Source organism: Eptatretus burgeri, chromosome 13, assembly GCF_056783735.1.
Source record: "Eptatretus burgeri isolate ZD-2024b chromosome 13, Ebu_testis_v1, whole genome shotgun sequence".
Taxonomy (NCBI): Eukaryota; Metazoa; Chordata; class Myxini; order Myxiniformes; family Myxinidae; genus Eptatretus; species Eptatretus burgeri.
In genome coordinates this window covers 38,186,113-38,202,992 of record NC_140973.1, presented here as the reverse complement: position 1 = coordinate 38,202,992, position 16,880 = coordinate 38,186,113, and the positions used below count along the sequence as shown (strand labels likewise).

The following is a 16,880-nucleotide window of genomic DNA, read 5'->3' as shown; positions in this document are numbered from 1 at the left end:
CAAATAACGCAGCTTTATTCAAGCAAAGGGCCCAGTCCTATTCCTAATCTTCATCAACAATCTCTCTAACTCTCTACATAATCCCCTTTATCTATTTGCTGATGGCTCCAGCCTCTGTCGTGACATCCCTTTTCCTTCAGATAAGCAGTCTGCAGCCTCTTTCCTCTTTTCAGACCTTGAAAAAAAGAATCACAAACTGGTCCAACACTTGGAATATGTCTCTCAATCCTGACAAATCTCACACTCTCACTCTCTCTCTTTCCAAAAGGACCATCTGGCAAACCCTCCGATCGATAACTTTCTCACAATCCTTTTGAGGAAGTTCAGTCACTCAAACTCCTGGGTCTCACTTACAGCCAGAGGCGTCGCTGATCACGTGCCGTGAATGTTTTGGGTTTTTTTTTTTTGCTGTGCCCCAAATGTATTTTAACCCCTTGGCTACAATCAGCTACTTTATGGCTTTGAAATCAGACTGAGGTCAGTGAGATGCATGAACAAGCGCTAATTACAGGCAACAATGACGTGTGTCGGAGGATGCCATCATTGATCGCTTTGCAAAAACGCATAACAGATGGTACACACTGATGCTTGCCAATATATATATATATGCATATATGTATGTATATATATATATATATATATATATATATATATATATATATATATATATATATATATATATATATATATATATATATATATATATATATATATATACATAAGCCTGGTGTGGGCGCAGTGGTTAGGGCAGCGGCTTGGGATCCAAAATGTCCTGAGTTCAAGCCCCGTTCGGCCACTGAATTAATACACCAGGGGATTGACTCAGCCTGTCATCCTTCCGAGGTCGGCGTAGTGAGTACCAGTGTACTGGGCCGGTGTATACCCCGGTTAAAATAGGTGTACCATATCCCTGTGTCGTAAGAGGCGACCAGGGTTGCGTCAGGAAGGGCATCTGGTGTAAAGCATGTGCCAAATCACTATGCGGATCATACGGATGATCCACTGTGGCGACCCCTCACGGGAGCAGCCGAAGGAAGAAGAAGATGTATATCTTTAATGGGGCACACTTTCTTTAATTCCGGTTTAATATATCTTTAATTAACCACTGCGCCAACACCAGGCTTGAAGAAGAAGATGTATATGTATATATATGTATATATATATATATATATATATATATATATATATATATATACATATATATATATATATATATATATATATATATATATATATATATATATATATATATATATATATATATATATATATATATATATATATATATATGTATATATATATATATATATATATATATATATATATATATATATATATATATATATATGTATATATATGTATGTAGACTGTTTACTAATATAACTTTTCTCAAACCGTGGGTGGTGAGGGTTAACTAATCAGTAAAAGATGTGGCATTGTGTTCAACATATTTGAAACGTATAATTGCACATAAAAAATATAAATTTGCGCTTTTCCACATCAAGTCGAGTTTGTAAAGTGATACTTTTTCGTTTTTGTACTTTATTCATTGCTTGAATTCACAAAGGTTGAAATACATCTTATTGAAAATTCAAAAAGTCCTTTAATTTACCACGTGCATCATCCTTTATGGAACAATTTGCCTATTTTTTCTTCATGGGCCACCGTGCTCAATGTTTTATTTGGGATTGGGGGATTTGAAGTGGCCAAAGCCTCAAATCGAGGGGGCCAGAGCCCCAATTCGTTTTGGAAGCTCGTGGTGCCTCTGCTATCAGCCATGATCTTCATTGGGCAAACCACATTACTAAGTTGCCCTCCAAAGCCAGTCACTGATTGGACATCCTCTGTCGTCCAAAGCCCTTTCAAGGCAGACCTGAACTCTTATCCACTGACGAGGCTTTCATCCGCAGCTTCATGGAGAACTGCTCTTCCCTCTGGGCTGGTGTCCCTATACTACCTCATACCTTCATTTGCTTGACACTGTGGAAACCAAGACCTTCAAGATTATTGGAATCTCCCATGATGAAGCTGAGTCTATGGCCCTATCTCTTTCCCATCACAGTCTGGTCAGTGGTCTCTCTGTCTTCCACCGCCTCCTTTTTGGGCTTGCATCCTCTGCTCTTTTCATGCGTTGTCCCATTCCCCCACACCCTTCCCCCTCTAAGGTTTCTGCATGGTGCGCACACACACACACACACACACACACACACACACACACACACACACACACACACACACACACACACACACACACACACACACACTCATTTGTTGCTTTTTTCCCCCTCACCTGTGGAACCAACTTCCACATTTTCTTCAATCTCATTCTTTCCTCCAAGTCTTTAAGACAGCTGTTCCCACCATCTCAGGTCATCCCCCATCCAAAACCATGATATTTTCTACCCTCATGAATCCACCCCATGCTGACTGCTTTCCAAATTTCCAGTTTTTTCTTCCTGAAAGTTTCCTTCTATATCCATATTGTCTACCCTTTGCATCCTGCCCAACCTCTCATTCCTCCCCACATCCATTGTTTGGCCAAGTCTCCATCTATTTTATCCTTCAACCCTGCTGTTGGTGTCCCCCACACCCTCTCTACTGTTCCTTTGGTTCTGTTGCGTGATGATCCGTTTTGTGTTCTCACTCTTTCACGCACCTTGACTCTGTATACAAAAAAAAAGATGTTTTGCACTGATTATAAATATGCATTAGTGATGAATCAAAGGTTTGTTACTGATTAAAGTGTAAATACTGCATATACATTTGCATGTTGTGTTTCACCCGTGAACAGCATGTTATGCCTTTGCCCGCCCGAGAAGGCTTGAAAATTCTTTTTTTGTAGACATTGTTAAGGCTCATATAAGAGTTAACACAGAGAACATATAACAAAGGTAACAGGAGACAAGAGGGGTGGGAGAGGGAATCTCAAAAAAGTGGGGAACAGAGACATTAGGAGATCTGTGGAAGGGAGAGGGATGGGGCGGGGAACACGGAGTAAACAAGATGGACATTACAGGGACTTTCAAGAAGGAAAACAGGGAATTTGAAGGAGGTGGGTTTGGAGTGGATTAACAGGGGTAGAAAAGGTTGTGGTTTTGGATGGGGGAAGATAAGAGATGGTGGTGAACAGTTGTTTTGAAGACCTGGAGGAAAAAGTGGGATTGAAGAGAGTGTGGGAGTTTGATCCAGAGGCGGGAAAAAGGAGGAATGAAAGAATGAAGGTGAGCAGTGATTATTGATTTTGGCAGTTTCACCAGAAGGGGTTTTTTGGCAGACCTGGAGCACCCTGCAGAAATATAGGGGGACAGAAATCAAGTTTTCATATTATAGCTTGCTCAATATTCTGGAACTCTGTTATTATTACTACTACAATGACTACTTTAATTGCTCCAATTATTTCTACCTCGTGAGTTCTACCAACTATCATTTTCACCAAAGTCATTCACGAACCAGCTGGCCAGGCCTGATGTATGACTGAAGCTGGAAGTAATTTGTAATTTGTTCAGGGTGGCGATGATTACTCATCCTGTGAGAAAAAAACCATGTTCTCACCAAATTTAGTGTCCTGCCCACAACGTCACGTGACCTTTCAGGCTCCCCGGGATTGGTGTGCTCGTCGACACGTGGGGGGTGGACCGAAGAGAACTGCGGGCGCCATTGTTAGGAGCAGACGTGGCTCTAAGATCGCGAGTGGAAAATATATCGCGTGCTCCGAATCGCCTGTTTGGAGGCGATTTTCAAGTGTTTTTTTAAATGACTCTTGACAGCCGAGTCGCGCTGATTGTTGATAGCTCCGACTAAAGGATGGAGTAAAATCCGGAAGACTGTGATCGTTATTCCCGGATATCATGAGCGGAGCTGTGAGTTGTGCGGTTTGTGTTTTGGAACTTTATTGTTGCCAAGAGTTCTGGCAGATTTTGTGCTGTGTATTCAATTCTGTTACCAGCCTTTTGGAGACCGAGCCGATAAAAGATCGTGCCTACCCCTCGAGGTCGATCGGAAACACAGTGGAAAGTGTATTGTGTTCTCTTTGTCCACACGTGGACTGCTTGAAAACTCGGACATTAACGTCAGTATTCCGTGCTGGAAGATATTAAACAGGCGGGATCACGACAAATGGGCGACTCGTCCGAGATTCATTCAAGTAAGAGACATTCGAACTGAGACAGAAATTCCACAGTGGGTCGCCATCTTCCTTCATCTGATCATCGTTCCCTCACCAGCGGACGCCTTCTTGGAGGAACCTTCTCACTGGCGGACGCCATCTTGGAGGAACCTTCTCACCAGCAGACGCCATCTTGGAGGAACCTTCTCACCAGCGGACGCCATCTTGGAGGAACCTTCTCACCGGCGGACGCCATCTTGTAGGAACCTTCTCACCAGCAGACACCATCTTGGAGGAACCTTCTCACCAGCAGACGCCATCTTGGAGGAACCTTCTCACCGGCAGATGCCATGTTGGAGGAACCTTCTCATCAGCGGACGCCTTCTTGGAGGAACCTTCTCACCAGCGGACGCCATTTTGGAGGAACCTTCTCACCAGCGGACGCCATCTTGGAGGAACCTTCTCACCGGTGGACGCCATCTTGGAGGAACCTTCTCATCGGCGGACGCCATCTTGGAGGAACCTTCTCATCGGCGGACGCCATCTTGGAGGAACCTTCTCATCAGCGGACGCCATCTTGGAGGAACCTTCTCACCAGCGGACGCCATCTTGGAGGAACCTTCTCACCGGCGGACGCCATCTTGGAGGAACCTTCTCACCAGCAGACGCCATCTTGGAGGGATTTTCTCACCATAGGAAGCTATCTTGTGTTTACGCCGGTCATCGGCCAACAATAAAAAAAAAACATGAGTTATTTGTACGTTGCATTTTCTCATTGGCAATTTGATGTGCGGTGGTGATATTGGGTATTTCGTGTCATATTTCCCCAACAGAGCGCTGTGTGCGAATTACGTGTATCACCTCAATATTGTTTGCCTCCCCTGTGTGAATTGCCCCGTCCCATGTGGTGAAAGATATTGCTGAAATATTTCGACCCAGCCTCCTTTTAGACTTAGTGTTTTGTGCTCTTGTCGTATGATAACTCATAGCCAAACCATGTCGGCTGGAGAAGTGAGAGATCAACCTGATCATGTTGACAGTCACGTGGGTGTCGATGTGTGCGACGCAATCAGCCTTGACCCGGTCACTGAACCCGATATGTTAGGGAGCTAACCATTTAGCCATTTATGACTAAATGCATGCGTTCGACCTTCTGGTCCGGGCTGACCCCGGCTCAACAGCACGACATGTATAACAGGGAGAATGACAGGGCAGAGGCTGAGCGACTCAGGGAGCATGATGCAGAGATAGCTGAAAGAGCAGCGGCAGAGGCTGAGCCACTCAGGGAGCATGACGCAGCAGAGGCTGAACGTGTCAGAGAGCATGAGTGGCGAATGTTGACTGAACGACAGCAGGCAGATGTGTCTGCTGCACCAGTCCCGGAAATTGTTCATGTTCATTTGCCGGACTGGATGGGAGACACGAGGCCAGAAACGTATCTGGAGATGGCGGAGAAGTTGTTGACTTCCGGTGGCATTGATGAGAGCTTGTGGGTTGGCCATCTTGTTAGCCATCTCTCTGAAAAGGTGAGGGAGGTATATGCGAAGATGGCAACCGAGGACGTAAACGAATACCGGAAGTTGAAGGCCGAGATTTTGAACGCCTATGCGGTGTCCCCGTGTATTTATAGGCGTAATTTTTTTCAGTTTGACTCGTCAGTCCAGTTAAACCTATGAGGAACATTCGCGGGTCTTGTTGGAACAGCTGCAGAGATCGTTCGAGGGGAGCAGCGTTGAGTTACCTCCAGCGGTTGCGGAACTCCTGGTGCGTTACCGTCTTGATCAACAGCTTCCGCTGGACTTAGCGTTGTTTCTTGTTGATAGAGACACTGTTTCCTTGTCAGACTGCGTCAAGCTAATTGAGAAACATGTTTTGACGTGCAAAATGTTGCAAACCACGCAGTCGCGTTGTAAGACGGAGGATTCTGCGGTCAAGACCACCCCCCCCCCCACCCCCGTCTGCCCGGTGACTGGATCGAGGGGAAGGGTTCCCCGATGCCCTCCACTGGTAGCGGTCGCGAGCTGCAGGCCAGGGCACGGCCCTGGTGCAAGTTCTGCGAACGCGTGGGGCACGGTGGAGACCGCTGCTTCTCTAACCCAGCTTGTCCGGCCTATCGAGGAAACCCGGCTGTTAAATCGGAGGGAGGTCAGTAGAGGTCATCAACTGGGCCCTCGAGCATGACGGTGGCATCGGTGACAGAGATCACTGCCACCGAAGCTAAGTCCATTCATCCTCTGTATCAGAATTATTCAGGGACCGCCTTAGTGGGTGGCCCTGATTCGGTGGTGAAGTTTAAGGCCCAATACCTTCGGGATACTGAGGCGATGCTGTATGTCCTCCGGGCGGGGGTAGTTCCGGCCTCTCAGATGTATTATACCGGCGAGTATATTGTCCTTCAGGGCATTAACCAGGTTCCTGGCTGGTATCCCCTTGCTCTCATCGAGGTCCGGAGTGACATTTTTACGGGTCCGATGACCTGTGCGGTGGTACCCTACTACCCGGTACCGGGGGTATCCTTGCTGATTGGCAATGATGCAATGACCAGGGAGGAGTTATTGACTCTGACCTGTGGGGTGGATACTAGATTCCAGAGCAAACCGGCGGAGAGAGTGTCGGAGTCAGACATATCTTCACTCTGGCCCGAGGAGCCTCGCGCCTCGACTCCAGCCTCCGACGGTGACGTTTCTTCGACTGAAGTCCACCCAAGCCTCCAGTCAGGCCAACCTCAGGAGCCAGGCTCCTCAGGGACTGTTCCCGTCTGTGATACGGGGACCCCAGCCACTTGTTCGCCGGTCGGTGAATCCGGTGAGGAGGATCAGTCCTCCGAGGCGGTTAGCGACCCCAGCTCTGTGCCTAAGGTCACTCCCCCGCATTGTCTGCGGTAACCAGTCGAGTGGAGGATCAGCACTTCGATCCCACCCTTGCCACCCTCTGGGAAATGGGAGAAGACTCCGAGCCTGGACGAACATGCTACTATGTGAATGGTCCAGGTGTGCTGATGCATAAAAATTCCCCAAGAACATGTCCTCCACCCAGACGTGGAATGTATGACCCCGAGTTGTCATACCGGGGAGGCATCGTCAGTCAGTCATGGAATTGGCCCATGACAGTATTTCCTCGGGTCATGTCGGAGCGGCCAAGACCTTAGCCAAGGTCAAGGATCAGTTCATATGGCCCACCATGTCGCGAGACATCAAGCGCTATTGCGCTAGCTGTCTATATTGGCCATGGACCCATCACCATCTCCCGCGACCACCACCCGCTCGGTTGGCTCAGCCTAGCCAAAACCTCCAACCAGCGTATTCTGCGCTGGGCGCTTCTCCTCTCAGAATACGACCTCACAGTCAAACACGTGAAGGAGTGGAGAACAGACAGGCTGACCTCCTTCGTCGCCATCTAGTAGACAAGGAGCACCAAACTTAAGTTTAGTTCCCTTTGTCTCTCTATTGTGGTGCGGGCGATGGGTAAATAAGGTGGGGTAGATATTAATGTGTTGGGTGTTTAATATTGTGTTGTGGATGAACATTGTTTATTGTACAAGAATGTTAACGATCACCGCCATCATATTGCCCTGTGATTTGCAACTTGTACAATAACTGGTTTCAAATCGCCGTCTATCCGACGGGTTTTACTTTTGGTGGGGAGGACTGTGAGAAAAAAACCATGTTCTCACCAAATTTAGTGTCCCGCCCACAACGTCACGTGACCTTTCAGGCTCCCAGGGATTGGTTGGAGTCGGCACGTGGTGGGTGGACCGAGGAGAGCTGCGGACGCCATTGTTAGGAGCAGACGTGGCTCTAAGATCGCGAGTGGAAAATATATGGCGCGCTCCGAATCGCCTGTTTGGAGGCGATTTTCAAGTATTTTTTTGTTTTGAAAGACTCTCGACAGCGAGTCGCGCTGATCGTTGATAGCTCCGACTAAAGGATAGAGTTAAATCCGGAAGACTGTGATCCTTATTCCCAGATATCGTGAGCGGAGCTGTGAGTTGTGCAGTTTGTGTTTTGGAAATTTATTGTTGCCAAGAGTTCTGGCAGATTTTGTGCTGCTTATTCAATTCTGTTACCAGCCTTTTGGAGACCGAGCCGATAAAAGGTCGAGCCTACCCCTCGAGGTCGATCGGAAACACAGTGGAAAGTGTTTTGTGTTCTCTTTGTCCACACGTTGACTGCTTGAAAACTCCGACATTAACGTCAGTATTCCGTGCTGGAAGATATTAAACAGGCGGAATCACGACAATCCACACTTTATTAAAGACACCTTCATTAAAGACACCATCTTACAGGTCCTGTAAGATCCGCCAAGACCAATGCTACAAACAGGTCCTCCGGCTTAACGTCCCTCCGATGGATGACACACACACACACACACACACACACACACACACACACACACACACACACACACACACACACACACACACACACACACACATTGATGCCTTGCCGTGCAAAACACCAGGATGCCAGTATATAGCTGGGTCGACATTCAAAGCTCAAAGTTGAGTATGCATACCTCGACGCTATCTTGCCCAATTTGAGATGGATCTCTCCCCCCTACCCCCACCCCCACCCCCACCCCCAACTCTGTCCTGGAGCAGCTGACATGTACACATCAACTAAACATACTTATGTGTGACAGAATTGCATTAACTCATCTGATTTCTTCCACAGGTCCTCACTGCCATCCACAATGCCATGCAGGATGCTGGGGTCAAGAGGAAAAGTATTGTCAGACACGTACGTAATTTACAATTTATACATTCAGAACCAGTTTTGCTTTGACGTGAGCGCAAAACCAGCTTTTTGAGGGTCAGACCAAGTAATTCAAAAGCTTGTACAAAATCACAAAAGCCTATAGCATAATCCAGCAAAAGGTAAAAGCCTAAAGCATAATCACAGAAAATTATGTTTGGTCAAAGGGAGGTAGATGTTGGATTTGCAGGATAGAAGAGATAGAGAAAACTATACTCTTATTTATTGGTATTTTGGGGCCATCCAGCCCTGTTATGGAAGCGACCTCTGCAGTGTTGGCCAGAAACCTTTCCATTTCGGAAGTCAGAAAGCTCCTGTGCTCAAGAGAGGAGCCTGTATCGGGGTAAGTGGAGGGGATAGGAAATTATGCTTTGGGAAATAAATTATTAGATGCAAAGATTGTGTTTTGATTTAACAGCAAACCATTCTTCATTGCTTCCAATCATGTGTCAGGGAAGGGACAGGTAAAGAGCATACCACAGCAAATGGTTTGTCCAGGTGCTATTTGGTCTTTCTGCAAAGAGATGGGTCAGCTCAAATCTCAAAACAGACTGGTGTTGGGCTTTTGCACATCGTATGACGGGCACGCTTTTGTTTTTTAGATTTGCACAGAGATTTCAGGTCGTTAATCGGAGAAGCCACCCAGGCTGAAAATAGAGGAAAATGATATTGCATTAAATGGCCTGTCCACATGCTTCTGTTTACCATGGCTGACGGTATATCAAGAAAGCAGGAGATGCAATGGAATAAACTGACAAAGTAAAGAAAGCAGATGATTGTGAAAGAGCTTTCAACATTCATGACTGTCTAAAACAGTGGAGAGGTTTGTTTTTGCATTCAAAATGTAGGCTCCTGACTTAACTAGTGAGTGTGACAAAGAATAGGAAAATGATCATATTCCTGATGGACATTCCATCAATCATATTCCATAAAAATGACAATTTTCCATTACTTAAACTACATGAGGCTTCCTTCAACTGTCCCACTGCTATTACTCTCTTACAGTGACTAGAAAGACCTGCGCACTTCAATGTGATGGACGCTGCTTTGGCCCAGACCCAAGCGACTGCTGTCACAAAGAGTGCGCCTCAGGATGTTCGGGTCCTCGTGAAACCTCCTGCTTTGTATGACACATACTCACATGATTATGTCTTCACATCTTTATATAAATGCACTCACAAATGCACACGTGTACAGACAGTTCGTTATGCCTCGTCTCCAGGAGTAAGCTGAAAACATCTTTGAGCTGGAACTACGCTGAGGCGTAAACGAAGTCACTGTAGCAAATGGATGAAACTCAAGACGGATGTCAATGCATTATTTCCATAAGTGGATTGAAAATGAGATATCTGGCAATTCCCAGCATGCAAATTGCAACAAGTCGCACCTCCATACTGTCCTAGGAATGAGTAAATGCAGTGACCAGGTCATGAGATCTTACCATGTACAAGTGGAGCAGTGTGTCCAGACTCAGCAAAGTGTATATATCATGAATCAGACACTTTGAGGAGGTTTTTTTGTATACAATGATGGAAGAGCTAGAACACTGAACAGCGGAAAGTGGGGAAACACACCAACAGCAGGGTAGAGGGACACAACAGAGACACTTGAAAGAGGAATGGCCGAGGGGAAGAATGAGAGCAAGGGGAGGAGGAGGAGGAGGAAGACACAGAGGGTGAAAAAGCTCAAACACAGTAAGAAGAGAAAGGGGGGAAATCAGGGATGAAATGTAAACACAAAGGATGGTAAAAACAGAGGGGATAAAATACAATAACCTGGAAAGGAAGGAGAAAGCTTGTGTGGGGTTAATTAAAGAAGTAGATATCATGAGGGGGTAACCTGAGCAGGAGGTGAACAGCCATCTTGAAAGCCTGGTGGGATGAATGAGATTGAAAAGGCGGAGGAAGAAAGAAAAGAGAAACAAATGACGAGAGGTACTTTAGCTGAAATTCCTTTCAGAAATTGTGCAGCAATGGCTGTAATGGAAGACTATTTGTCTTCTTACTATACATAACACAGTTATTGGTTCTAACCATCTCTAATTCCGAGTGGAAGTTCAACCAAAGCAGACGATTTTAAACATTATCCTACACTGATGAGTTCTAATAATTGGAGTGAAACATGTTAGAAACTATGCTTTTTTTATGCTTGTGGCATTTTGAATCATTGCCTGAAGGCACGAGTCACACTGTGAGACATCCCCGAGGGGTCGCAGTTCAACACATCGTGATGGTGATGTCACGGTGTTAGTGTAGATTGGAAAAAGGACTATAACAATCTTTATTCTCAACTGCAAAACTGTGTCCTAACAGTAAAAAGGTAATAGACAATGTTTCTTTGGAAGGTGATGCTTGTCAGTCACAAATCGTGCAGCAATGGTTGTAATGGGACAGGATTTGTCTTGCCCTGATGATACACAATTCAGGGTCTGACCATATATTATTCAGAAAGGAGGTTCAGCCCAAGCAGACGATTTTAAGCATAATGTTGTGCTGAAGAGCTCTAATATGGGGTTAAAAATGTCTGCAGTTGTGATATTTTCTCTGTTTGTTCCATTTTGAACCATTGCCTATCAGTTTTGATTCATGCTGTTTGATAATTGCAAAGGGTTGCAGTATAGTACAAAATGACGGTGATGTTTAGATTGGAGAATGAGTGTATATACACTAGGACCCTGACATTCGTGGGGGATACATTTAGGGAAAAGCCCGCGAATGCTGAAACCGCGAATGTGGGAGCATTGCTCCAATGGGAACTGGGGGGATAGGTTCCAGGAATTTCCCGACACATGAAAAATCCGCGAATGTCGGGGTAAAATCTGCGAGTGTGGGGGAAACATCTGCGAGTATTTTGTCATTGTTAGAATGGAGACAACCAGGAACTGTTCACCGCAGTTCCTGGTTCATTGAAAAGGCCACAAATGGCGACACGACCAAAGTCGGGGGATTGGCACAATGGGGATAAGGGGGATAACGTGATTGGTTCACGGCAGTTTTTGGTTCAAAGGGGAAAATTTTTAAAGTTTAAAATGTTTTTGACCACGAATACACGATTACAGTTTCATTAAAGATGCTAACAAATAAATAAAAAAAACACAACACCAGGTACCGTTTCCAATTTGTTGCAGAATGTATTTTAAAGTCTCTTCACCATACCGTACCGTAACATAAAACGAAAAAAACAACAAAAACATCATGGAACCAGTCCATAGAAAGTTCAAATGTCACCCACGCCTGTTTGCCCTCCAGTACACTGGCAGTGCCTGCTTGTTTTTGTTTTTCAGCGCATGTGGATTCAGGGAATGGTGTAGCATCATGGATTTAAAATGAAGTCTCCTTTGGCATTTACGCAGAGGAAAAGGGATACCCGGTCCTTTGCGGCCTTGAGGCCGACTGCTTTGCTCTCACGTTGTTAGATGAATGTTCTGGTCAGCGTCTTTTTCCAAAACAAGCCGGTCTCATCAGCGTTAAAGACCTGCTCTGGCAGGTACCCCTTCTCCTCGATGGGGCTCACAAGTTCTGCAGGGAATGCCTTGGCCATGTCGTGGTCTGTAGAGGTACACCCCCCTACAGCTTGACGTTGCACAAATTATGTTGCGCCTTAAAGCAGTGGAACCACCACCTGCTTGCTGTAAACGGGCTGGAGGTGCCGCCTGCACCCGCCGTGCTCGTGCTTGCACCAACTTCACCAAAGAGATGGTCATGCAGGAGCTTCTCCTTCTCCTGTAACAGTGGTCTCCTTAGAGGCATACCCTTCTGAGTATTATCCTCCATCCTTGGATGCCATTTTCGAATAATGAACAGAGCAAGAGGCAATACACAGGTCAGAGCAACGGGACGAGAATGATGGCGATCCAGGATGCGGTGAGTAGTCTGCACATTGTTTGTGGGAGATTTTTACGGGTGATGCTGTATTCGGCAGCTGATAATAGATGTGGTGAGTGATGTCATTGTGTAATTAGTCTGTATGTGGCTCGCTGCTAATTCCACGAGTAGATATGCTGAACGTTTCCATTCTTTAACTCACATGATGTGATGTCTTTCCTATCTGCAGGTGGATTATGCTGAGTGTTTTTTAAATTATAACAGCTCAGATGGTGCTGTTTGTAGCAAGATGGCGATTTACACGAAGATGTGCTGAATATTTCCATGACGTAATGTCCATATGTGGCAACCTGTTTTTACTGGATACATCAATAGATACTGTACAAGCCTGGTGTTGGCGTAGTGGTTAGGGTAGCGGATTGGGATCCAAAAGGTCCTGAGTTCAAGCCCCGTTGGCCTCTTGAATTAATACACACCAGGAGGTTGACTCAGCCTGTCATCCTTCCAAGGTCGGCGAAGTGAGTACCAGTGTACTGGGCCCGGTGTATGCCCCGGTTAGAATAAGTGTACCATATCCCTGTGTCGTAAGAGCCGACCAGGGTTGCGTCAGGAAGGGCATCCGGCGTAAAACCTGTGCCAAATCATTATGCGGATCATAACGGATGATCCGCTGTGGCGACCCCTAACGGGACCAGCCGAAAGAAGAAGAAATCAATAGATACTGTTCGTGTTTTCATTCTGTAAGTAACTCACAGGGGACGGTGTCTTGGGGAATGACGGGTTACAGTAGTGAGATATTAATAGATACATATATATATATATATATAGACATATATATATATACATATATATATATATATATATATATATATATGTAATTCCAGCAATCTCTGTGTGTCTGTCTGTCTGTTTGTTTGTCTGCGACCGCCATTTCTCGACGACCGCCTGTCCGATCCGATTGAAACTTGCCAGGAATATTGCCGGGGACCCGCAGATGTGCCTTTTCGAGGTTTGATGTCAATCGGACGAGCGGTTCCCAAGTTACGGCCATTTTATTGCTTTTTCAGTGTTGAAAAGGTGTATATATGGCAGCTGAAGGTGTCATTCCACCTTCTCACCTTGTCATGCCAATTTTTTCCTAAATTATTAATAACCGGACGACCACTGGTCCGATCGAATTGAAACTTGCCAGGAATATTGCCGGGGACCAGCGGATGTGCCTTTTCGAGGTTTGATGTCAATCGGACAAGCGGTTCCCAAGTTACGGCCATTTTACTGCCTTTTCAGTGTTGAAAAGGTGTATATATGGCAGCTGAAGGTGTCGTTCCACCTTCTCTCCTTATCATGCCAATTTTTTCCCAAATTATTAATAACCGGACGACCACCGGTCTGATCGGATTGAAACTTCCCAGGAATATTGCCAGGGACCCGCGGATGTGCCTTTTTGAGGTTTGATATCGATCGCACGAGCGGTTCCCAAGTTACGGCCATGTATCTGTGAACCAATGACAGGACACAGTGCTATGACGTCACGAATGACGTCACAATTAATGTTTATTTAATTAAAAAATTTTTGAAGGATTGACGTCACAATTCTTCTTCTTCATTTGGTATGACGTCACAATCGACACTGGGGACCTGGGTATGGGCCTTTCTCTGGGTATGTGCCATACCTGGGTATGTGCCAAACTCCCAAGGTTTGATTATTATTCAAATTATTAATTAACCCCAAGGTTTGAATTTTCCCGAGGGAAACAGCTGTTTCCCAAGGGTTTGAAAGCTGTTTTTTCCCATGGTTGGAATTAATCGTTGTGCTTGGTAGACATTTGTGAATACATTCACAGAGAGAGGGACGAGAGAGGGGGGTGGGGGGCAAGAGAGGGGAGGGAGAGAGGAGGGGGGACAGAGGAGGGGGTGAGAGTGGGGTGGCAAGAGAGGGGAGGGAGAGAGAAGGGCGAGAGAGGGGTGAGAGGGGAGGGAGAGAGGAGAGGGGGCAGAGGAGGGGGGAGAGAGAAGGGCGAGAGGGGGGTGAGAAGGGGAGCAAGAGAAGGGAGAGGGGAGGGGGAGAGAGAAGGGCGAGAGGGGGTGAGAGGGGAGGGAGAGAGGAGAGGGGGAGAGAGGAGGGGAGGGAGAGAGGGGGCGAGAGAGGTGGGGCGAGAGAGGTGGGGCGAGAGAGGAGGGGGGACAGAGGATGGGGGAGTAAGAGGGGGCATCACAATTCTTCTTCGTTTGATATGACGTCACAATTGATGCTGGGAACCTGATACTGCAGGCACGAAGCTGCACATACTGGCACGCACCTACGGGCCCGCACTAGTACATATACATACACTAATGAGCTAAAACATTATGACCACCTGCCTAATATGCTGTTGGTCCTCCGTGTGCTGCCAAAAGAGTGCCGACCCGCTGAGGCATGGACTCTACAAGACCCCTGAAGGTGTCCTGTGGTATCTGGCACCAAAACATTAGCAGAAGATCCTTCAAGTCCTATAAGTTGCGAGGTGGAGCCACCGTGGATCAGACTTGTCGGTGCAGCACATCCCACAGATGCTCAATCGGATTGAGATCTGGAGAATTTGGAGGCCAGGGCAACACCATGAACACTTCATCATGTTCCTCAAACCATTCCCAAACAATGTGTGCAGTGTGGCAGGGTGCATTATCCTGCTGAAAGAGGCCACTGCCATCAGGGAATGCCATTGCCATGAAGGGGTGTACCTGGTCTGCAACGATGTTTAGGGAGGTGACACGTGTCAAATTGACAACCACATGAATGGCCGGACCCAGGGTTTCCCAGCAGAACATTGCCCAGAGCATCACACTCCCTCCACCGGCTTGTCGTCTTCCCACAGTGCATCCTGGTGCCATCACTTCCCCAGGTAAATGGCGCACACGAACACGGCCATCCACGTGATCTAAAAGAAAACGGGACTCATCGGACCAGGTGACCTACTTCCACCGCTCCAAGGTCCAGTTCTGACGCTCACATGCCCATTGTAGGCACTTTCGATGGTGGACAGGGGTCATCATGGGCACTCTGACCAGTCTGCGGCTACGTAGTCCCATACGCAGCAGGGTGTGATGCACTGTGGATTGTGACACATTCCTCCCGTGACCACCATTAAAATTTTCTGTGACGTGCCACAGTAGATCTTCAGTCGGTTCGGACCAGACGGGATAGCCTTCGTTGCCCTCGTGCATCGATGAGCCTTGGGTTCCCCACAACCTGTCGCCGGTTTGTGGTTTGTCCCTCCTCGGACCACTGTCGGTAGGTACTCACCACTGCTGATTGGGAGCACCCCACAAGCCTTGCTGTTTCAGAGATGCTCTGACCTAGTCGTCTGGCCATAACAATTTGGCCCTTGTCAAAGTCGCTCAGGTTCTTACTCCTGCCCATTTCTCCTGCATCCAACACTTCAACTTCAAGAACTGACTGTTCACTTGCTGCCTTATATATCCCACCCCTTGACAGGTGCCATTGTAGCAAGATAATCAATGTTATTCACTTCACCTGTCAGTGGTCATAATGTTTTGACTCATCAGGGTATATGCATAACCAAATAAAGTTTACACCCCCTGTCAAAATTTTCACCTTTTGTTGCCTTATAGCCTGGAATTAAATTGCATCAATTCAGACTTTTTCCACCTTTATTTACACATCATAACCCACAACTTCCAAGTGAAAAACAAATTCTACAAATTTCAGAAAATTAATTAAAAATACAAATCTAGAATATCTTAGTTGGATAAGTGTCCACCCCCCCCCCCCTTTGAGTTAATAGTTGGTGGAAGCACCTTTGACAGCAATTAAAGCTGTGAGTATGTTGGAATAGGTCTCTACCAACTTTGCACACCTTGATTGGGAAATATTTGCCCATTCTTCTGTCCAAAACTTTTCAAACTCAGTGAAGTTGCATGGGGCGTTAATGGACAGCAATCTTCAAGTCATGCCACAGATTTTCGATTGGATTTAGGTTGGGGCTCTGACTCGGCCACTCAAGAGCATTTATCTTTTTGTTCCTCAGCCACTCCAGTGTAGCTTTGGCTGTGTGCTTCAGGTCATTGTCATGCTGAAAGGGGAACTTCCATCGCAATTTCAGCTTTCTTGCAGAGGGCAACAGGGTTTCCTCTGGGATTTTTGTGTGTTTTGTTCCATCCATTTCCCTTCTGTCCTATGATTGCCTTGACTGTTTT

General features: G+C 46.4%; 1 protein-coding gene and 1 pseudogene across 5 annotated transcripts in view; both read left to right on the top strand.

The window, feature by feature from the left end:
• Nucleotides 1-16,880, top strand: part of LOC147014258 (receptor tyrosine-protein kinase erbB-4-like) — a 504,201-nt gene that overhangs the window by 382,583 nt on the left and 104,738 nt on the right. For all 5 annotated transcript variants that reach the window (XM_085852070.1, XM_085852071.1, XM_085852069.1 and 2 more), the window contains exons 5-6: nucleotides 8,779-8,844; nucleotides 9,865-9,983. In XM_085852070.1, the coding sequence (XP_085708196.1) occupies nucleotides 8,779-8,844; nucleotides 9,865-9,983 (185 nt within the window). The remainder of the gene's footprint in view (nucleotides 1-8,778; nucleotides 8,845-9,864; nucleotides 9,984-16,880) is intronic.
• LOC147014259 (uncharacterized) lies at nucleotides 5,293-6,990 on the top strand (annotated as a pseudogene).